Raw genomic sequence first — 21,703 nt, forward strand, 5'->3', positions numbered from 1 at the left:
GAACAGTGTTAGGAGGTCCTGCCTAGAGTAGTCTGATGCCTAACCCATGCCTGGGTTAGACATCAGACTCTACACAGCATGTTGGGAAGGACAGAAAATGATGACACGTTGACCGTCGCTCATCCAATCAACATTTAGCAACATTTAAACACAGCTACAGAGCAGAAACCTGGGGAAGAAAAACACCTGCTCAATATCAGACTCGTTGAGGTTTCGTTGTCATTTGCAAAAAGATCACGTGTGTAAGTGCATGTGTTCACCTCTCCATAGGTCTCAATTGCAGGCTTCCACAAGTGTTTCAGACCAAGACCCTCAACGTCATAGATCATAGTGATGGACTCTACATTCCTCCCCAACTAGAGAGAGAAAGAGAGAGTGAGAGAGAAACAGATCGAGGTGTTTTTCCGTTTTCCCTTTTTTTTTCAAAGTTGCAAAAACTACAGGCCCCACGGTGCACCGCTCTCCCCTCACCCTTTCGGATTGCAGGTCGCACTCCTTCTGCAGCTTCTCGCAGTCGCGGATCTTCGACTTGATGAAGTCCTGTTTGGAGGCGGACAGGAAGAGCCCCTTGGGGTCCATGGGGCCGATGACGTCATACCAGATGGGGCTCCCCTCGCGGTCGTACCCGCACATCCCACCGGACAGGTACTTCTCTATCACCTAGAGACAAGCACCACGACAACCAACGCAAATTGAAACAGTTGTATTCTGGAGGTATGGTTGAAACGGCGCTAGATGTTAGATGCTAGGTTGGCTACCAGCCACCGTGACATGGCTTTTGTTCTTAATCTTGACTAGAACTGTCGACCGACTAAAACCCAAAGATCGGCATCCAATTCATAGTTTATTCTAATTGCGTCACCGTTATGTAATTACCATCTTTACGACATCTCAAGTCGTAAGGTCAAGTTAATTATTTTATTATATAGCGCCAGATCACAAAATAAGTCATTTAAGGTTACCTTTCCTATAAAACAGGTCTATAGCTTGGTCTTTTATTAAACAAACTAAATGGCCTTATGTTATTTATCTTATTTACACGACGGCATGTCATTTCTGTCTCTACATGGTCGGGCGAACCCCCCCCCCCCCCCAAAGCTGTAAACCTAGGGGAAACACTGTATTCCATGTTATTAGAGAGGAGCGGAGGTTCGTTCACCTCTGGAGGGTGCCACTCTGTGGTGATGGTGTCTGCCGCCACTTGTTTCCTGAAGTCCACGTGCTGAGGGGAAACATGGAGAGCCGGTGAGAGCCAATCGGTGGACACCGAGGATCGAGGATGACACAGAAACACACACAGGCACAGTAAGACTGGGAGTGGTGTGCGTTAAGTGGATCAAGACGTTTTAGGCACATGCTCCCTCAGCATGAATGCGATAACGAGGGGATGAGCTGAGGGAAGGGCTTCTGACCTAGCAGAGACCATTGTTCGGACAAATGAGACACGCGCACACACCAAACGCAGGCATCAACTCACACACAAACACTTACACTATTTCCTCAGTCTCTCATACTTTCATACACACACAGGCACACACACAGTCAGGCGCAAACACTGTCTCACACAGACTCATATTGTCTCACATGGACACACACACACCACTGTCCCTCACACTCACGTACACACACACAGGCGCACACACACACAGAAATCCTCCAGTCAGATGAATGAGATGGATTAAGGGGTGTTTTGCAAGCAGTACATTTGTGACATGGTGACCATTCCTAAAGGGAGCCTGTGTTGGATTGTTGTGTAAGGTCTGGTCACACTTAATCTAAAGAACTTCACGGTAGCGTGCCAGGAGCTGGTTTGTGACTGCTGCAGACTCGGAGGCAGAAGGAGAAAGGACAGAGGGGGAGGTACCTTCCGAAGCATGGCCTCCGCCTTCTGGATGTTGAAGTTCCTGGCTGAGGAGGGAGAGACGGAGGGGAGACCGAGGAGAGACAAAGGAGAAGAGAGAAGAACACGGGCATGAGGACTGAGTCAGAAAACCCATCTCCGGAGTGTTACGTTGGCACACTTGGACACGGTGCCTTCCACACACACACACACACACACACACACACACACACACACACAATCTGACTGATGGCTGAAAACAGGAAGCTAATGTTTTAACCCTACATGGGCAATATCTAGCCCTCTGTCTCTAGAAAGAGAGAGAGAGAAACTGAGAGAGAGAGACAGAGAGAAAGAGATAGAGACTGAGAGAGAGATAGAAAGAGACTGAGAGAGACTGAGAGAGAGAGAGGCAGGTAGCAGGAATACTAAGCCAGGCCTGCTTCCTGTGAGGTGGACAGCTGGCTGAGGCTTACGAGCTGAGCCCCAGACACACTGATGAGGCATTCTCACAACTAAGCCATTTCAAATGTCAGTTTCTGTCGTCTGGACAGAAGATGAGACAGGTCAGTGACCTGGCCCTTCCTGTCACGTGGAACACACATCATCATGACACTATAATACCCCAACGACAACAAGCCCATGCAAATAATGTAGATCAATTGTGTGTGCATGTTTAATGGGAATATACAAAAGGTGTTTGGATAAACAGCCTCATTCAAAGGAAATGTGATTCATTTTTCCACCAAAACGCCTCCTTCTCCTCTGATTATTTACCAGAGATGCAAATATATGTGACCTCAATGGCACAATAAATTGTCTTTAGACACACACAACCACAAACAAGCACAAACACACTGAAGAGGACATAACTCACAAGCCTCACGAGCACAGAACCAGCACACAGGGCTTCATTGTCCACTCTTGGACGTTTCTCTCCCAGCCCTGGCAGGCAGGGTTAACTTCACTACAACACCCAGAATGCAATGGTACAGTCACACAACTGTCTAATAAAGACCTTCAGAAAGGGGCATCCCCCTCAGGCACTGATGATTTGAATATTAAATGATTTGATTTAATATTGGGATGGACTTATTATTTTTGCAAAGGATTGTAACATAAAGCACTCATTTAGCAAACGCCTTTTATCCAAAGCGACGTAGCCTATATCATAAGGGGATTAGAACCTGCGACCTCATAATCTGTGGTCAAATACTCTTACCACTGAGCTAGCCCAGTGCCTCACTTAACCCTTGTGTTATCTTCGGGTCATTCTGACCCATCAGTCATTGTGACCCACCGTCGTATTGCGACAGATTTACCGCATACAAAGACAAAGTGAAGCATTTTCTTTTAACCGTTGGGCTGTCTCAGACCCCCCACATTGCAAAGGTTAAAAGAAAATTATTTTAATTTGTTTTTGTATTGGGTAAAATTGGGTAAACACAACGATGGTTCGTTATGAACCTTTGGGTCATGTGACCCGAAGGCAGCACGAGGGTTAACACACCTAAACTGGCATAGCACAGGGACTCATGTACAGGCTGGCACTGACCGGCCTGCCGTGAGTACAGTACAGATGCAATGAGCAGCACTGTTGTTCTCCCTGTAATGAGATTAGCACTAGATTAGAATGACTCAGATGGGGAAGGAGGGAGGAGACAGAGAGAGAGAGAGAGAGAGAGAGAGAACAGACTGACAGTGGGGGGGGGGAGAAGAGAGAGAGAGGCCGAGAGAGAGAGAGACGGAGTGACAGAGAGCAGGAGAGAGAGAACGAGAGTAAGGGTGAAATGGTCTTTACATCACGCAGCCGAGAACAAGCTCCCCTTTATGAGGCAATAAACCCTGCCTCCATCCTTCTCTTGGAGCGTGGGTCACTGTAGCCTCTCAGAGGAGGTGTCAGTTCTCTGCAAACCTGACTTGTTCATCCAGTGGAGCCTGGTTTACAACCAGGACCAGAGGGCTGAAAAATCAAGGCTGAACGCTCTACATTTAAGAGAAGTAATCACGGTTTATGCACACAATATGCACATTCCCCTCTCTCTCTCACTCTCTCTCTATTTCATCACATAACCTTGCAAGAATGCACTATACACACACGGTGTGGTAACTTCCCAACAGTCATAACTGAATGAAATGCTAGATGGTAACTTCTCTATCACAGCATAACGTTGATTGAGAAAGAGTCCCAACTCTATAACCACAGGGACATTGCATCCATTTGATTTGATAAAAACAGTGTTGTAACCTCCCCTCCGTCACAATGAGGGTGCTCACCTCTGAGCCAACGGAGCAGGAAGTGGTCATGCTGGGCAGGAAGCTGTGGAAGAATGTCTTGAATCCTCTCTCGAAACTGCCCAGGGGTAGGATGCCATGAGAGACAGAGACAGAAAGGCCAGATAGAGGGAGGGAGAGAAACCGCGTGGGAGAGGGAATACAGGAGATGGTTGTGAGTGTGGAGGGGAAGTGGGTGAGAGAGAGAGATGACAATACGTTAATGGACCTAATGGCGGTAGCATTTAATAGCATGTATGAGCCACTATGCCCTGCACACACACACACACACACAGTCACACACACACACAGTGGAACAACTGTTGCAGCCGAACGCTTTAGACCCTGCAATATAGATTGCCCTTGACTTGTGATAACATGTGCACGGAAAGGAGAACACTTTCAACAGAGAAGCGTATGGGATGTTGAAATATCAGTTTATCATTTCTTCATAGTCATGCACGCGTTAAGTAATTTCGGTCTGCAGTAACGAAAGACGCGTTACTTAAAAAAATTATTTTAGATGATGACGGCTAATACAACTTACATGTGCAAATAATAAGAATAACCAAACCGTTTCCAGCTAAACAGAAAACTTGCATTAAGAAGACTGGAGCATATGCTGATAGTTTGTTAACTCTGTCATGGTAATTACACTGTAAAACAGGGGCCGTGCATTCCTTCCAGATTGCTTACGCAACCTACCTCACACACTCATTTGAACTATCTCTATTACAGAAATTAATGGGCTTGCTAAAGAACACAACCAATCAAAATACAATTAGAATTCATTCGTGACGAGCCATAATGTTGCTTGAGCGTGAGGGAAGAAGTAATCCCACGATGCTAGCTGCTACAGAAACAGCATCGATGTTCCACCTTAACAGTAACAGTAGTAATTGTACAACAACAAAACGTTTTGTAAAGAAAATTACCTGTTCCAAAGCTTCAGCCTGCTTGGGACTGAGATCGCCAACCCTTCCACTCATCCCGACTGTACAACGAATCGTTTTTATTTGAAGTTGAACACCTGATCACGCACTTACTGTCGGTGGACTGTGCAGAATGTGTACCTCTGTGACGCTCCTCCCGCTCTCTGGTTGGGGGCGCTGTTATAATCAGCTGTCAACGCATACAAAATGTCAACAGCCGCAGAAACACTCATCTAAAAGGCAGCATATCACAACCATGTGGCGATATCGAAAAAACTCATAATTTAATACCGGTTTTTAGTGTTACGGTATGCACCGGGACCCAATGAAATGAAGCCTGTATTCACGTTTTTATTACAGTTTTTTCATACTTTTTAAAAATACGTGCAATAATAACAACAATAGTGCGTAAGAGTGACGGTGCAAAAATGCGTAGATATTTAAATATATAAATATTGTTGGGCTATCGCATCACTCTAGTTTCCTGTCCACGCAGGAAATAGCGTTCTTGTTTACCTTTTAGGGTCCAAGACAGATGTCTTCCTTGCAAATCCATGGGTGACAGTTTCTAAAACAATTATGAATATTTATTTTGAGGAATTATAGCAAAAATACGTTTATTTCTTTCGCCATGGCTGCGAGTTTCTGCTGGTGCTACTTATACTTGCTATTCTTGCTATCTGCTCCTTCGTTCTTATCCTGTCTGTTCGTCACGGGTGAACAGGTAGCGTCGGTGGAGGTTGTTCTGAGAGAACGACGAACCGTTAGCACCGTTTTACAAGGTGAGGTGATCGAAGCGAGCTGGGAGAACACCGTCCCAGATGAACAGAAACAAACGGAGCATGTTTTAGAAGGAGATCTAAGACTGGTAAAGTATTACAGGGATTTGAAAGAAAAAACAAAAGAGCAAAATTGCCTACTTTTGGATTTAGCGTCCTCTGTTGAATATTGCGGATGCGAATTTAATCCGTTTCATGGCTAAAGCGATAAACGATTTCCACAATTCATATTTGTCATTGTCCAATTAGCAATACCACACGTGCCTCTACATTCGTTCCAGAAATCTATGACAATATTATGCATCTCGAATCATCAGGTGCAGGATGACCAGCAGGAGGAAAGCCAGGAGGAAGAAGATGAGGACGACCAATCGAAAGAGCAGGAGCCATGGATAGGCGTGGTTCCCATAAAGGTTGAAAAAAGCCAGGCTTCCACAGGGAATCAGGAGTCATTTGCTGCTGCTGTTGTCAACAAAGTAAGTCTAGAGAGAGCAACAGGTGCAGGATTGCACTAGTTGACATAGGTTACACATACTGTGATGTAGAGAACCAGCGAGAGAGCCGTGTATTATACATGAGGGAATGAGGGGAGAGTGTGTTGAGGTAGCTAACTTCCTGGTCTGTGTCTGGTAGATGAAGAGAGCCTTGGTCCTGGGGGCCTCAGCACTGATCATCCTGGCCCTCAACCAGAACACAGTAAGAGAGGTAACCAGGAAACACACACACACACCTGTCTCTCTCTCTCTTTCTTCACACAATACACCCCCCTCACTCTCTCTCTCTCCCTTTCACCCCCCCCCCCCCTCTCTCTCTCTCTCTCTCCCTTTCACCCCCCCCCTCTCTCTCTCTCTCCCTTTCACCCCCCCCCTCTCTCTCTCCCTTTAACACACATATGTGTGTTAAAGGGAGTACTATCAGTGCTATGCTCAGATGAACCTTCCCTGTGTTTGCCGTTGCAGATGGATCTCTCCCAGGTCATCTCCAAACCAATCATTGTCATCCAAACCTCAGAGAATGTCACCAAGCTCATTGGAGCCCTCCTCAGGTAATATACGGAACAGACAACCCCCCCTACAGCCTTGGTACCAGTCTGGGACCACTGCTAGTTCCCTTATAGTGTCTGTTCAAGTGATGCACTCATTACATAACCATTCTAGACTTGACCACACCCTTTCTGCACAGGGGACTTCAGGCAACAGCCAAAATAACATACAAGACCATCCTACAGGATAATTTGGTGAGAATCGTTCTTTGTTTTTTTTTGCTTCATTTATCCTGTTTTGTTTTAATAGTGGCAATACTATCTAACACGTTTGAAAGTATGCATTACCAAAATGAAAAAAATAAGATTTTTTTAAATATATAAAGTGACCTTTATTACAAAGTGGTTGAGCGAGGGCCACTTTGGGTGAGGGACCGTGTGACCGTGTCTGGTTCCTTGTCTGTGGTCCGTCAGGGGGCCACTCTGACCCTGTGGTCCACCTGCGGACGCTCTAGAGGGGGGATCTACGGGGAGTGGCAGGGGGTCATCTGTACAGGAGAGACCAACTCACAGGTCCAGGTGGGGGGGTCACTCACTACACACACACACACACACACACACACACACACTAACAAACACATTTACACACATAGTAATACATACAGCTTAAGTCAAACACACATGACACATGACAGATTATTTTAGTACACATATACACACAGACAAGTGTATTTATTATACATAACACTCGTAACCTCATCTTATACAACAAGTAGCCTTGCATCTTTTATATATGTTACATCTCCACTCCACCTCTTCTACTCCCCCCCCCCCGTCCCCTCCTCTCCCCCTCCAGAAGTACCTGCAGCAGCTGTGGAACACGGTCATCCTGGTGGCCCTGCTGCTGTGCACAGGGGTTATAGTTCAAGCTCGCTGGCAGTATCATGAAAACCAGCTCAACGATGAGTCCGAGGTAAGGGACGGCTTTCTGCTCTGGCATCGCACACCCACGTCAGTCTGGCGTGACAGGGAGGGCTGTGGAGACGGCCTCTTTTCCCGCACCAAGTGAGACTGGTGATGGGAGGGATGAGCCGGAGAGTTTCGGACCAGGTCCTGACCTCTGACCTCTGTCCTCCCCTGTAGTTGCTTCCTAAGCAGGACATCCTGAAGAGGCTGTCGTCCCTGCAGACCAGGACGTACCGCCAGCCCAAGCCCTGGTGTGAGCCGGACCAGGCCGCAGAGAGCGACCTCTGTGCCGTCTGCCTGGAGCCCTTCAACAACAACCAGGTCAGCACCACCTGGGCAGCTGCAGGACACACACACACACATTCACAAACACTCATTCACATACACACACACACACACTAAGCCAACAACAACCAGGTCAGCATCACCAGCATCACCAGCAAGCACAAAATGTTGTAACGTGTAGACAGGCTGTTCCGGGTGTGTTCACTGTTCTTGTATTGTGGTAACTGTGTGTATGTGTGTGTTGCAGTGTCTGCGCGTCCTGCCCTGCCTCCATGAGTTCCACAGAGACTGTGTGGATCCCTGGCTGCTGCTGCAGCACACCTGTCCTCTCTGTAAACACAGCATCCTCAGTGAGTGTCGTTTTCTCCCTCTGCTCTCCCTCCCCCTCCCCCATCCAAACAACTTCAAACTCGACACAGCACACCCTTGGGTTCTGAGCAAGACACCCGCCAAAATTGTACTTCATTCAGAGCCCAGTTCTGGAGATATTCGAGCCACAGACACACACACACACACACACAGATTCCTTCATAGTTCTAGATTCTTGCTCAGGCAGGCTAAATCGTTTAGTAAAACATTCATTGTAGGCATTACACAGGGGTAAAACATCACAGAAATCTCCCTAAGACCTTCTGCCTTGTTTCCTGTCACTAGGTAGCCTCCGCAGAGACAGTTAACGACAGCTAAGGTTTAGGACCGCCCACTCCAATGAGATCGCGTCATCTTGTCTTCAGACCTCACTTCCTCCTGCACTGGATTGTGGGAACAGGGAACTCCACACAGCAGCTGGCTACCTGATGGAACAGTGGTCTGGGTTGACCCCTGACCCACTCTGGGTTCAGCCAATCCAGACACAGCTCCATTGAAACTGTAAACTATACTTGATATATAATCTCAAAAGTACTGTTTTTGAAACAGTATGACGTCTTCCCGGGATTTTGTTACTGTATTCGCCACAGGGGCTCTCGAAGGTGTGTTGGGTGTGTTGAATAGTTCCCAAGTACCACAGACTCCCAAGCTTTTCCCAAGGTCATTTTAACCCAACGCAACACAAAGGAAAGATTAGCAAAAAGGCAAAAAACACAGTTGCATGGATGTCAAACGTTACAGAAATAAGACGTGTTCTTATATTCTTAACATATGCAATAATCCAAAAGAATAACAAAATTGATCGAAATTAATGAACTGAAAAATGTTATAGCGTGTACTTGTAATCTTAAATTAACAATAGCATTAATTGCCTTGATTAACAGGCTACTAATATGAGCCTAGACATGTTCCAAAGCAAGCAGACCAGAAATTAGCTTACACTTAAATCACTCTAAGCAATAGATGTCTCCAAAACAGCTGTCTGAGGGCTTTTAGCAGACAACAGAGTAGACCAGTGGCCTTCAGCCCTGGTCCTCAGAGCCCACTGAGGACTAGCCCTGAAGGCCACTGGAGTAGACTACACCTGACTCCAAACAGGGCCGGAGATGTAGCTTTGAGATGAGCAGCAGAAGATCAGACCCCCTGAAAACTAGGCAACCAGCCAATGATAATGTGTCTGGGAAAGGTGAAAGGTCACCAGGAACCAATAGTATCACTTGAATTACCGTCATTGCACCTACTCCAGTCGGTCGATAAAACAGCACTGTGAGATGATTTAAGAGTAGAGCTTAGTAGTGACCTCGCGTGAACATTTTCCTGGTTAGGAGGGGTCAGCACCAACATCTCTAATGGTGGTCCTAGGGAAGGCAGTTGGAAACCCACTTACCCAGTTACCTCACACCTGAAAGTATTGTATTTCTGTAGGTCCTGACAAGAATACCCAAATGAAAAACTGTATAACTGTATTTATTCGTTTATTGTGTTTTTCAGCTCTTTTTTTAAAGATAACTTAAAAAAAGCAATCATAAATGTGTTTTTCTTTGTAAAAAAAAAAAAAAAAGGTTCTCGCACAGTGTATTCTGTTTCCTATTTAGAAAGTAGTTGATTGGTGCATGGCAGCTGTAGAACGTTCTAGAAAGCTTCTGCTTGTCTCCTTGAGGCGCACGCTTCCAAACACACAGCAACATCGAGCTGGTGAAGACGCCGTCTGTCTTGGCTGATTTTTATGTCGTTGAGGTTGGACCAGGATGGTGATAAGCTCCTCCCCATGAATGTTCCTCCACACACACACACACACACACACACACACACGCGCACACACAGGCCACTTCTGCGCATTGATTCCAGGTCTTAATAAATGGATTTGTTTCATGGCAAAAAAATAAAGCTGTTTGTTGTCTTTTTCACTACCACTTTGGCATACTGAGTATTTTCTAAATCAAAAGCTAAAAAGACGTGTTCTCTGAGTAACACTCCACAAAAAAACTGCTCTCTGTTCTGTTAGCGTTGAACTGACCCATTTGTGAGTAAAAAAAACCCTAAAGGATTAACTAGTATTTCTTCACCACAGAACCCTAAAAAAAGGCCTTTGAACATGACCTTGGTAGTGGGAAGGAGGATTGCAGGAGACCCCTGACCTTGAGAGGTTAGCTAAACCGGGGTCACAACCTTTGACCTCTACCCTCTGCGATGGCCGAGCCATGATCCTTGGCTCAATCTCTCCGTCCGTCCTCCCCCTCTTCCTCTCATTCTGACCCATCGCGACCATCGTTTCCATATCTTGTGCACACAGTCTGCTTGGCAGGTCTCCAAGGTGAGTTTGTCGGTTCCACAGTGTCAGAAGGGGATCATGCCCTTGGTTCTCTTGCGGTCAGACATGGCCCTGCGGTTGTGGTTGGCCCCGCGGCTCTTGTTAGCCTCCTTCTTGCGTCGGTCCAGGAGGGTGTCCTGGGTCTGGCCCTGGCCCTTGGGCCGGCCCCCCACCTGGCTGGGAGGAGGGTCTGGTCTGTACCTGGAGGGGAGGGGAGGGGTGGGGCATCAACACAGGAATCTCTCAAAAGGTCCGTTTGTGATAGTGTGTGTAAGAGAGCCAATGTGTGTGTATCTATTTGGATGAGAGGGAATGTGTGTGTCGGTGGGAGATAGTGTAAACGTCTGTGTGTGTGTATGTAAATGTACAGTAAGTGTGAAAGAGTGAACGTGTGTGTGTACCCTCTCCTCTGCTGCATGGTTGCTCTGCGGGCCTCCGCCCTCTCCCTCAGCAGAGCCGGGTCCTGGACAAACTGGTCTCTCTTCACCCCGCCGCTCTGCAAGGGGAAGAGTTCATGAGCAGCTGCCCCGACCGGCGCCCCCACGCCTCCCAGAGAACACCACACAACAGCCCCGTTGACACGTGCGTGTAGGCCACGTCTATCTACCTCCTCTGGCTCCTCTTCCTCCTCCTCTTCCTCCTCCTCCAGGGCTGGCCGGCCGCCCGTACGCAGCACCTGAGGCACGGTGAAGGGCCTGGAAGGGGGGGGGGGGGGAGAAGGATCACGAGGGAGAAGGAGAAATGGCCTTTTCACTTTCGATTATTCAAGAGCAGTGACGGAGACGATAGAGAGAGAAAGAGAGAGGGAGAAAGAAAGAGGGAGAAAGAGAGAGGGAGAAAGAAAGGGAGAAAGAGAGAGGGAGAAAGAAAGGGAGAAAGAGAGAGGGAGAAAGAAAGAGGGAGAAAGAGAGAGGGAGAAAGAAAGAAAGATGGATAAAGAGCGGGAGAAAGAAAGAGTCTGCAGTGTGGACAGAGGGGGGGGGGGGGTTTGACCTGCGGTTGAGCAGGTTGCTGTCTCCGTCCAGGTCGTTGGCGCCCACTTGGTTGATGTCGTAGGTGTCGTCGTACTCGTCGTCGTAGTCGTCCAGGGCGAAGGCGGGGTCGCCGGGGGTGACGATGACCTCGTCCACCACCGTCTCGTAGGCGAGGTAGCGGGCCTTCTGCTCGGCGATGTGCTTCTTGTCGTTCAGCATGTCGCGAGCACTCTCTCCTTTCCTGGTGGGCGGAGTCAAGTATTCAGGAGTCAACCCTTAGTTCACACAGCCAGAGTGTGTTCTGTGATTGAGTGGCATGTCAGAAGGGGGGGGGGGGGGGGGAGGGGGATGAAGGGGGCCGTCACCTCCTGCCCTTCCAGATGCGAGACATGTCCACCTGCTCCCTGCTGAAGACGTCGAACTCGTCGTCGTCGAACACGTTGGACCTGCTGGTCAGTACTGGAGCCGGCTCCTCCTTCACCGGCCTGGTGGGACAGCAAGACGCCACGCTGACACACTCGTACTCTGTGTGTGTGTGTGTGTGTGTGTGTGTGTACTGTATGCATGTATGTGTGCATGTCTGTGTTAGACCCACCGACACTGAGGAAACTTCCATTTACATTTGAAAATACACACACACACACTCTCTCTAAGGGTAGGAGGCGTCTGGCCCATGTACCTGGGCATGGCCCTGTCCAGCTTGACGAGGTCTGGGGCCAGCCGCTCCTCCAGGATGTTGTTGATGACCAGCTCAGAGCTGTAGCCGTACTGCTGCAGGCAGGCCAGCAGGAAGCCCTCCCCCAGGTCTGGGAGCAGCTCACTGATGTGGCTCAGCAGGGACTCCAGCTCCCCCGCACTGATGGTGCCCGACGCCCCCTGGGGACACACAGAGACAGCAGTCACACACACACACACACAGACACCCAGCACACCCAGTCATTCATTCATTCAGTAGTGACTCATTAGCACTGCTTCATGACTTCCTAACCACCCGTCATGACTTCTGCGTCCACATTCGGGAGGACTCACGTTGTTTCCCTTCAGGTGCATATCCATCATGGCCTCCGCGCCCCTGGGCCTCTCCCCTCCCTCCCCGGGCTCCCGGGCCCCCAGGGCCCCCTCTCCTCCCCAGGCCCCTGCTTCCCCCTCCGCCCCCTGGACGGCCCCCAGCCCAGGGGAGGCCCGGGTCTGGGGCCTCTTCCGGCCCACGCTGTCCCAGGCGATCCCCACGCCCTGCAGCAGGTAGGAGGTCCGGGTGTCGTCGCTGGAACGGGTGGGGTTAAGGAAGGGGGTGGGGTTAAGGAAGGGGGATGGGGCGGAGGGGACACTGATCCACCTAGATCTATCACCTGACAGGCTGCGTATGACCTCTGTACTACTAGAGCACCTCCCTACAACTGTAGAACCTTCCTATAACTGGAGAACGTTCCCATAACTGGAGAACCTTCCTATGACTGGAGAACGTTCCCATAACTGGAGAACCTTCCTATGACTGGAGAACGTTCCTATGACTGGAGAACCTTCTTATAACTGGAGAACCTTCCTATAACTGGAGAACCTTCCTATAACTGGAGAAACATCCTATAACTGGAGAACCTTCCTTTAACTGTAGAACGTTCCTATGACTGGAGAACCTTCCTATAACTGGAGAACCTTATAACTGGAGAACCTCCCTATAACTGGAGAAACATCCTATAACTGGAGAACCTTCCTTTAACTGTAGAACGTTCCTATGACTGGAGAACCTTCCTATAACTGGAGAACGTTCCTATCTAACTGGAGAACCTTACAACAGAGAGCCTAACTAGATCAGCCTTTCTCAGCCCTGGTCCTCATGGCACACAGTCCTGCATGTTTTACATGTTTCCCTGCTCCAACACACCTGATTCAAATGAGTGGTCGTTATCGAAGCCTGATAATGACCACTCATTTGAATCAGGTGTATAGGCTCTCTATTGATCAGCACTGCGAGTGCCGGTGCAGTGAGTTACATAAAAGATTATCATCATCATAATAGTAACAACATATTGCTGATTGTGTCCTCAGAATCCAGCGGAGAGGATACAGTAGCGGAGAGGCCTGCTGGAGAAGGCTGATGTCATCAGCGACGGGGAACTGCTCATCATAGTCACACAGGAACCTGAGAGAGAGGAAGGAGGGAGTTGGGAGGGAGGGGGGAGAGATGGAAGAGAGGGAGAGTGAAGGAGAGGAGAGGGAAAGAGCGAGGACAGAGGGAGGAAACGGGATGGAAAAGAGGAAGGAGAGGGAGGGAGGAGAGAGGGAGGTGGCAAAGGTAGATAAAGAGATCCTATCTTCTCAGCATGCGTGACAGATGCAGCGGCAAACAGGACAGGGTAACAGGGTCACGCGGGTCGAGGTTCCTACCGTTTCTCTGGTAGGAAAGCTGTGAGGTGCTGTAAGAGTTCCTCCACAAACGTCTGAATGTTCTCTCCACTGCGGAGGAAAAAAACCCTCAAATGAGACCAGACAGCACACAGCATTGTCCTACTCATGTCATGTGTGTGTGTGTGTCTCACCCCTCCAGGATGGGCTGCAGGCAGCTGTGTTGTAGCAGCGAGTGAGCCACCTGCACCATCCTCCTGCGAGAGTGACACAGCCTCCTCCACAGATCCTCCTGAACACTGACACACACACAGGGGTCGGTCACAACGCACACACACATGTACGAGCACACACACACACAGGGTCAGAGACAGATACACACACCAGTCCAGACACACACAGCTACACATCCACCGCCACAGCTCTGCCCACGCACCGCCGCACTTTCAAAACCCTCTCCCAGACCCAGACATACACCCCAGCAGACACACTAACCTCTTGTTGTCAAAGTTCCTCTTCCTCACGGCCTTCTCCATCTCAGGCACGACAGTCTCATAGAACGAGGCCAGCCTGCTCAAAACCAGGAATACAGACAACCCATGACGATGTTCCACAAGCTCTGAGAGACACCCAGCCAGACCCCCCCACGCCCGACCCAGCCAGACCCCCCCCCCCCCCCCCCCCACGCCTGACCCACACGCCTGACCCAGCCAGACCCCCCCACGCCCGACCCAGCCAGACCCCCCCCCCCACACACGACCCAGCCAGAAACCCCCACACCCGACCCAGCCAGACCCCCCCACGCCCGACCCAGCCAGACCCCCCCCCCCCACGCCTGACCCAGCCAGACCCCCCCACGCCCGACCCAGCCAGACCCCCCCCCCCACACACGACCCAGCCAGAAACCCCCACACCCGACCCAGCCAGACCCCCCCACGGCCGACCCAGCCAGACCCCCCCCCACAGAGCTGGGCTGGAGGTCTCACCTGGAGAGGAAGCTGTGGGTGTGGAAGGTGGAGCAGGCGGGGGGGTAGACGTCCAGGAAGGCGTGGATGGTGGTGCAGGTGTCACACAGGTACAGCAGCAGATCCACCAGATCCTAGGGGGGGGGGGGGGGAGGAAGAGAGAGAAAGTAGGTGTGGGAAGTCTGTGTGTTAGAGAGATACATACTGAGAGATACGGAGAGGGAGAGAGATTCACCTGCTGAGTCATGGTCATGGCGGTGGGCCGTCCGTGGGCGCTGAGCCTCAGAGGCTCCTCCCCCTCACACTGGATCCCACACTTATTGAGAACCGTGTCAAACACCTGGGCCAGGCGGACGAGAGGGGGCGGGAGAAACAAGAGGGAGAGAAAGAGAGAGAGCAGGAAAGAGAGTGTGATTGTGAGCAATCAAAAGCCTTCCTCGGTGGAATCTGATTGGGCCGTTTCTCCCTGCCTCTCACCTGTAACACGGAGGGCACAGCCTCGTCCAGGTCTCCATAGTAACAGGGCTGCTGGGTAAAGATGTTCTCTGGAAGAGAGAGAGAGAGCGAGACAGCAGATGTAACCAGGAGTCAGGTGGCTGAGCGGTTAGGGAATCGGACTAGTAATCTGAAGGTTGCCAGTTCGATTCCTGGCCGTGCCAAATGACAATGTGTCCTTGGGCAAGGCACTTCACCCTACTTGCCTCGGGGGGAATGTCCCTGTACTTACTGTAAGTCGCTCTGGATAAGAGCGTCTGCTAAATGACTAAATGTAAATGTAATGTAACCATGAGTGACTCTGGGCTAGCGCGGTCCCGTTTGGGGGAGACAGCCCAGAGATGCTCATCCTCACCGATCATCTTGTGGAGCAACTGGGAGTTGCCTTTCCCAAACAAAACACAGAGGTCCAGGATCTTGGGAATGTCAAACAGGAAGTTGTTGTAGATGATCTCCCCGAACACAGCCGGAGTTATGAAGTCCTCCTGAGGGGGAGGGGGGGGGGGGAGGATGGGGGGGGGAGGATGGGGGAGCCAGACGACAAATGGGGACACGGTTTTTGCTCGAACGAAACACGTATCTCTTTGTCTCACACATTTGGCTGCAGGAGGTCAACTAGACATGATTTTCTGAGGGAAGCCCCACTCGCACACAATCCTCCCCAATACAAATGACTGCAAAACGACACCATGAGTGTTCTAATGAAAGTCCTGCCGCCCAGACAGGTGTCCTACCTTGGACTCCTTGTGCGTGGCCATCCTGAGGAAGGCCATGAAGACGTGCCTGTGAATGTGGCGCTGCATGTCCGCCACGGCCGGGGTGGAGGGCGCCGCCGAGGCGTCGAGGCCGCGGGGCGCGTGCCGCAGGTACGAGTCCAGGCACTTCTGCAGCGACTCGTCGAACACCACCTTCACAACCCCCAGAGAGAGTAGGTCTTGGGACCGCACTACACCCACACCCTTCAAATAAATCTAGTACTCCGCCGACTCACCTGAAGGCAATAAAGCTATAGTCTTCTTCAGAAACACCCGACCACACCCTCCCCAGTGGGATGACGGCAGTTATGGACTAACCTGACACCAGAACTTGTCGTGTGGCAGTTCCAGCAACCACTCCAGGTCCTCTGTGATGAACTTGGCATGTTCCAGAAACTCTTCCTCCTGGGCAGGTGAGCCGTCCTGAGGAGGGGGCTTGTACAGCACGAAACAGCGCTCCTCTTTCCGGTCCGGATGCTGAGTCACAGACAGTACACGAAACGCGCGGATAGATTAACTCCAAATATCCTGATTCCACTACCTCAATGCGACGACAGAAACTGAAAGATGCGGTATATACGCTTTATTCCCTGCCGTACCAGTGCTGGCAGGGTGCGGTGCTTTCCCGTGGGCCCCGCTGACTCCGTCACCTGCTGTTCGTCCAGTGGCACTCTTGCACTGGCCATCTCTTCTCTCTCTCTCGCTGACTGTACCCTGGAAAGATCTAATAAAATCAGTGACAAGTTACTGGCTAGCTACCAATTGTGTCACAAAAACGCCACCATTGGGGTTGCCTAAACCAGGAAAGTATAGATAGCATGAAAATAAACTTGACTCGTTAACTTAATAGTACTAGTTGATCCATCCGCTTAAGCCTCGTTTGATACCTAGCTACAGTAGTGGCGCTAATTAGCTGACAACTGAGTTGGGTTTAGCTGACAGCTAACAGATAGCTAGCTAAGCTAGTAGAAACTTACACGTATAGCCATTTAGTTTAAGACAGCTGTCAAACCAACTACATAAAGCATTGTAACTATCCTAACGTGGCACGGTTTTATCACAACATGTACATAATTCAGTTGATGAACACGAGTGACTCACAGCTTGTTAGCTTTCCATCTGATTGGATTGCTTGGCATATGCTAATGCCTCTATGCTAGTGGTGTTGTACAGAAACTAGTGCTAGCTCGTACTGTACAGTAGTAGTTAGCTTGCTAGCTTGGCAACCAGTCACACACACTAGCCAGATAAATTATTCAGGCAGGAATGTTACCATATTATTATAACAAATTAAATGTAATGTGCACCTCCTTAAAGCCACTACACTCACCGCTTAATGTAATTCTTTGCGTACTTTCCAAGTCATTACATTAGTTCATAAATCCAGCTGGTTTGCAGCAAGTCGTGTCTTCAGACAGGAAATGCTCATTTATTATTGCGCATGCGTAATAGGTAAGTGGTGGCTAAAAGCGACAGCAGCACATTATTATGAGACACGATTCCATCACAGTACCCCTGTGCGTACCACACTTGAAAACAATGAAGTTAAAGTTCTTAGAACATGTAACATAATAATCAGATATGAGACTGTTAATCTTGGAAAATAATGTTTATAAAAAGACATGTTCTCACGACACACTGAGAAGGCTGATCTGGTTTACCATAACGTACAATTTGATTCTCTACAGCACTATTCACAGGAGCTTAACTTCTTTACAGCATCAATAAATAATGTCTTCTTCAAAAGTCAGTTGCTGTGGTCACACAATGAGATGTTTGAGACAGTAGTAAGCTTCATAACGGGATCACGGTATGAAGGTTAACATTTGTTCTGTGTACAAAAAATATTGTACTCTGCTTAGGATTGTTGTACTAGGACAGATCATGCTAACAAAATACTGTACATGTTAATACAGAAAAATATCAGCATTGCATTTTTGCCTCAGATCAAACGGCTTGTCTTCAACCCCCTCAAAAATTGACAATGTGCGCATAAATGCATAAAAGGGTGATCTATTGGAAACAAAATACAAATCTCAAATGGCTCAAAAACTATATGTCAAGTGTTGCAATATTTCATGGAGGTACATACTTAAATGTGATGGCTTGGTTAATCCCTATTAACAGCTATTTTACAACTAGGAACACATCTACATATTAGTGTGTAGTGCACTTCAAATCTAAAGACTAAAAATGTCAGGATTTAGTAGAGTACTACTTAGATAAGCCTCACAGGATGCATTTGCCTTGTTATTCTTAACCGTCAAGAAGTAAGTAAGTAAGACTTTATTTATATAGCACATTTCATACAAGAATTGTAGCTCAAGGTGCTTTACATAAAATCAATAAAAACAATAATACAAGTGATAAACAATTCAAACAAAAATAAAAATCCCAATAAGATAAAAATGTCTAGAGTGTTTGCTTCCCTAATATTTATGGGTAATTTGTTCCATAGTTTTGGGGCGTAATTGACAAAGGCCGAATCACCAATCTTCTTATGACTGCTTCTGGTGACCTCTAATAGGCCTGCATTTGATGATCGCAGTGTTCTAGCTGGTGTGTAGTTTATAAAGGAGTTAGCAATGTAGCTAGGTCCTTGTCTGTGTAGAGCTTTGTATGTGAGGAAAAGGACCTTAACCCTTGTGTTATCTTCGGGTCATTCTGACCCATCAGTCATTGTGACCCACCGTCGTATTGCGACAAATTTACCGCATACAAAGACAAAGTGAAGCATTTTCTTTTAACAGCTAGGCTGTCTCAGACCCCCCACATTGCGATGGTTAAAAGAAAATTATTTTAATTTGTTTTTGTATTGGGTAAAATTGGGTAAACACAACGATGGTTCGTTATGAACCTTTGGGTCATGTGACCCGAAGGCAGCACGAGGGTTAAAGTCAATTCTGAAGGTAACAGGGAGCCAGTGTAAAGTAGCTAGGACAGGACTAATGTGTTCTCTCCTTTTAATTTTGGTTAATAATCTAGCTGCAGAATTTTGAATGAGCTGTAGTCTTTCAGTGGTTTTCTTGGGAAGACCAGTGAAAAGTGCGTTACAGTAGTCCAGCCGGCTGGATATAAAAGCATGAATTAACTTCTCTGCATCATTTTGGTTTATGAATGGTCGTACCTTTGCTATATTCCTCAGGTGAAAGAAAGCTGTTTTGGTCACTTTATTAATGTGAGAGTTGAAATTCAAATCTGAGTCCAGGATTACACAGAGACTCGTCACCTCTGGTTTAAGACAGGGGGTTAAGCCTCCAAGATTCTTAAGCATCTCTCTTTTGGATTTGGGGCCACATAGTAGGACTTCGGTTTTGTCTTCATTTAATTTAAGAAAGTTATCATTCATCCATTTGTTTATTGCCAACAGGCAGTTGGTAATGGAATTGATGGCCGTTGCATCGTTGGGTTCAGTGGATATATATAGTTGTGTGTCATCCGCATAGCTATTGAAATCTATGTTATGTTCTCTGATTATGTCGCCGAGTGGTAACATATAAAGAGAAAAAAGTAATGGACCTAAGCAGCTTCCTTGAGCAACCCCGTAGCAGTTCTCATGTTTCTTGGACCTATGGTCACCTAAACTAACATAAAACTTCCTTCCTGTGATATATGATTTCAGCCAGTTCAATACACTATCCGTGAACCCAATAAGCTTTTCCAGTCTATTGATTAGGATGCCGTGATCAATTGTATCAAATGCTGCACTGAGATCTAACAGGATAAGGATAGAGACTTTATTTGCATCAGAATTTAGTCTGAGGTCGCTAATTATTTTGGTGAGAGCAGTTTCAGTACTGTGATATTTCCTGAAACCTGACTGCGAGACTTCCAGGATGTTATTTTCTTCAAGAAAATAATTTAATTGGACTAAAACTATATTTTCCAGTACTTTACTAATAAATGGAAGGTTTGATATTGGTCTGTAATTTGCAAGTAGACTGTTATCCAATTTGGGTTTCTTTAATAGGGGCTTTACAACAGCTGTTTTGAAGGCATCTGGGAAGACGCCAGTTCTAAGGGATGTGTTTATAATCTCTAGCACCGGACCTGAGACACTATCAAACATTCGCTTAAAGAATGTTGTGGGTATAGGATCAATATCTGAGGTTGTGGAGTTAGATTCGCTGACAATTTTGGAAAGTTCACTAAGTGTGATACAGGTAAATGTGCTCATGGTTATGTTGCAGAATCTACTGATGTCAGTTTCGACCCCACTATTAATAATACTAGCTCTGATCAAAGTTATTTTGTTCTTGAAGAACAAAGCAAGCTCTTCACATTTAACTGCTGAGGATGGAGGTGGGGCAGGGACAGTGTTTAGCAGCTGGTCAATGGTGGAGAAAAGAACTCTGGAATCTCTGGCATTTTCTGTAATAATGTTGGAGAAATATTCTCTCCTTGCTAGATGGATGGTTTTGTCATAGGTGGTTAGTGTATCTTTGTAGATATTGTAGTGGATAGTGATCTTTGTTTTCCTCCATTTTCTCTCAGTTGCATGGCATTTTCTTTTCGTTTCACTAACATTTTTATTTCTCAGCCATGGGGAGGTTCTGCTTGTGCACTTCTTTTTGGTTTTCAGTGGTGCAACAGAGTCTAACACCGATAATAGTGCATTATTGAGGTTCTCTACCATTTAATTCAGAGAGCAATCATGGTTAGTCGGCTCATATAGAGCAAAAAGAAGCATGATTACCAGCACACTTACTGGTGCATTCAGTCTGCAATGACTTTGTATCCATCTACTTGTAAAAATATATTAATATTACAGCAGAAACTTACATAGTTGTTATTCACATCCAATGGCCTAAATGGGACAGAGAATGTATGTGTAATAGACAGAGAACAGCGTCCTTAGCAGGGAATTAGGAATCTTTTATATCTAATGTTCCATTACATGATATAGGCTAGAACTGAGCACTCAATAAATCAAAATGTTTGATCTGATTTAACAAAGCATTTGTATTAATATACCTTAAAACCAACTATACCTGACGACGGCAGTTATTTACCTTGCAAATACCTCGCTTTTTAGTTGTTGCGGAAGGAAAACCAACTCTCTATGACACTGGACTTGTCCTTGTTGGTGTTGCATTAGAACACAAACACTAATCTAGAGCTTGAAGGCGTATACCATTCCACACACAGTTTTTGATTCTATACATTTGATCCGCTGCTATACAATAAAGATAGCCTGGAGGACAACCGCACTGAGGATGAACAAAGCACTGCATTCAATCTGCTTGACAGTACATAGTAGTAGTAGTAGACTGTAGTAAAGATCTATAATTAGTTCATGAAGGAAGGGCACAGGTGGTTAACTATGAGACAGTGTGGCCCTCTGGGCCACCGTAGTCCATCATGGCTGACACAGCCTCTATAGAGGACGTCTGGAGGAAAAACAAAATGCTGGGCACACGTAAGGAGAGACAA

At 47.6% G+C, this 21,703-nt stretch overlaps 3 protein-coding genes across 5 annotated transcripts in view; 1 reads left to right on the plus strand and 2 right to left on the minus strand.

Annotated features, from left to right (window-relative positions):
• The window catches only part of LOC134012336 (SEC14-like protein 2), an 8,907-nt gene extending 3,686 nt beyond the window's left edge, over positions 1 to 5,221 (minus strand). Inside the window, exons 1-6 of the mRNA XM_062452130.1 lie at positions 5,050 to 5,221; positions 4,118 to 4,193; positions 1,865 to 1,908; positions 1,160 to 1,222; positions 472 to 660; positions 138 to 356 (exon numbers count right to left, since the gene is read on the minus strand). Of these exons, the coding sequence (XP_062308114.1) occupies positions 138 to 356; positions 472 to 660; positions 1,160 to 1,222; positions 1,865 to 1,908; positions 4,118 to 4,193; positions 5,050 to 5,103 (645 nt within the window). The 5' untranslated portion in view covers positions 5,104 to 5,221. The remainder of the gene's footprint in view (positions 1 to 137; positions 357 to 471; positions 661 to 1,159; positions 1,223 to 1,864; positions 1,909 to 4,117; positions 4,194 to 5,049) is intronic.
• Positions 5,222 to 5,545: 324 nt separating this feature from the next.
• rnf215 (ring finger protein 215) lies at positions 5,546 to 10,292 on the plus strand. Of its 2 annotated transcripts, XM_062451590.1 has the most exons (10): positions 5,546 to 5,914; positions 6,143 to 6,301; positions 6,459 to 6,530; positions 6,785 to 6,870; positions 7,008 to 7,062; positions 7,282 to 7,386; positions 7,664 to 7,780; positions 7,951 to 8,094; positions 8,306 to 8,408; positions 8,713 to 10,292. In XM_062451590.1, the coding sequence occupies exons 1-10, from the start codon at positions 5,678 to 5,680 to the stop codon at positions 8,733 to 8,735; spliced, it is 1,101 nt and encodes a 366-aa protein (XP_062307574.1). In that variant the 5' UTR covers positions 5,546 to 5,677; the 3' UTR covers positions 8,736 to 10,292. The 2 variants fall into 2 exon arrangements, with proteins under 2 accessions (XP_062307574.1, XP_062307575.1); XM_062451591.1 differs by lacking the exon at positions 7,282 to 7,386 and having other exon boundaries at positions 5,547 to 5,914.
• On the minus strand, positions 9,879 to 17,741 carry ascc2 (activating signal cointegrator 1 complex subunit 2). 2 transcript variants are annotated; one of them, XM_062451586.1, is made up of 19 exons: positions 17,601 to 17,741; positions 16,870 to 16,984; positions 16,589 to 16,747; positions 16,250 to 16,423; positions 15,871 to 16,000; positions 15,498 to 15,565; positions 15,256 to 15,360; positions 15,042 to 15,154; positions 14,551 to 14,625; positions 14,250 to 14,354; positions 14,098 to 14,166; positions 13,778 to 13,852; positions 12,742 to 12,976; positions 12,392 to 12,588; positions 12,078 to 12,197; positions 11,732 to 11,953; positions 11,346 to 11,433; positions 11,140 to 11,234; positions 9,879 to 10,939 (listed from the first exon to the last, which is right to left on the minus strand). In XM_062451586.1, exons 2-19 carry the CDS (start codon positions 16,954 to 16,956, stop codon positions 10,765 to 10,767), a joined length of 2,292 nt encoding a protein of 763 aa, XP_062307570.1. In that variant the 5' UTR covers positions 16,957 to 16,984; positions 17,601 to 17,741; the 3' UTR covers positions 9,879 to 10,764. The 2 variants fall into 2 exon arrangements, with proteins under 2 accessions (XP_062307570.1, XP_062307569.1); XM_062451585.1 differs by lacking the exon at positions 17,601 to 17,741 and adding an exon at positions 17,372 to 17,390.
• Between the last annotated feature and the right edge of the window lie 3,962 nt (positions 17,742 to 21,703).

The sequence above is a fragment of the Osmerus eperlanus genome, chromosome 25, assembly GCF_963692335.1.
Source record: "Osmerus eperlanus chromosome 25, fOsmEpe2.1, whole genome shotgun sequence".
Taxonomy (NCBI): Eukaryota; Metazoa; Chordata; class Actinopteri; order Osmeriformes; family Osmeridae; genus Osmerus; species Osmerus eperlanus.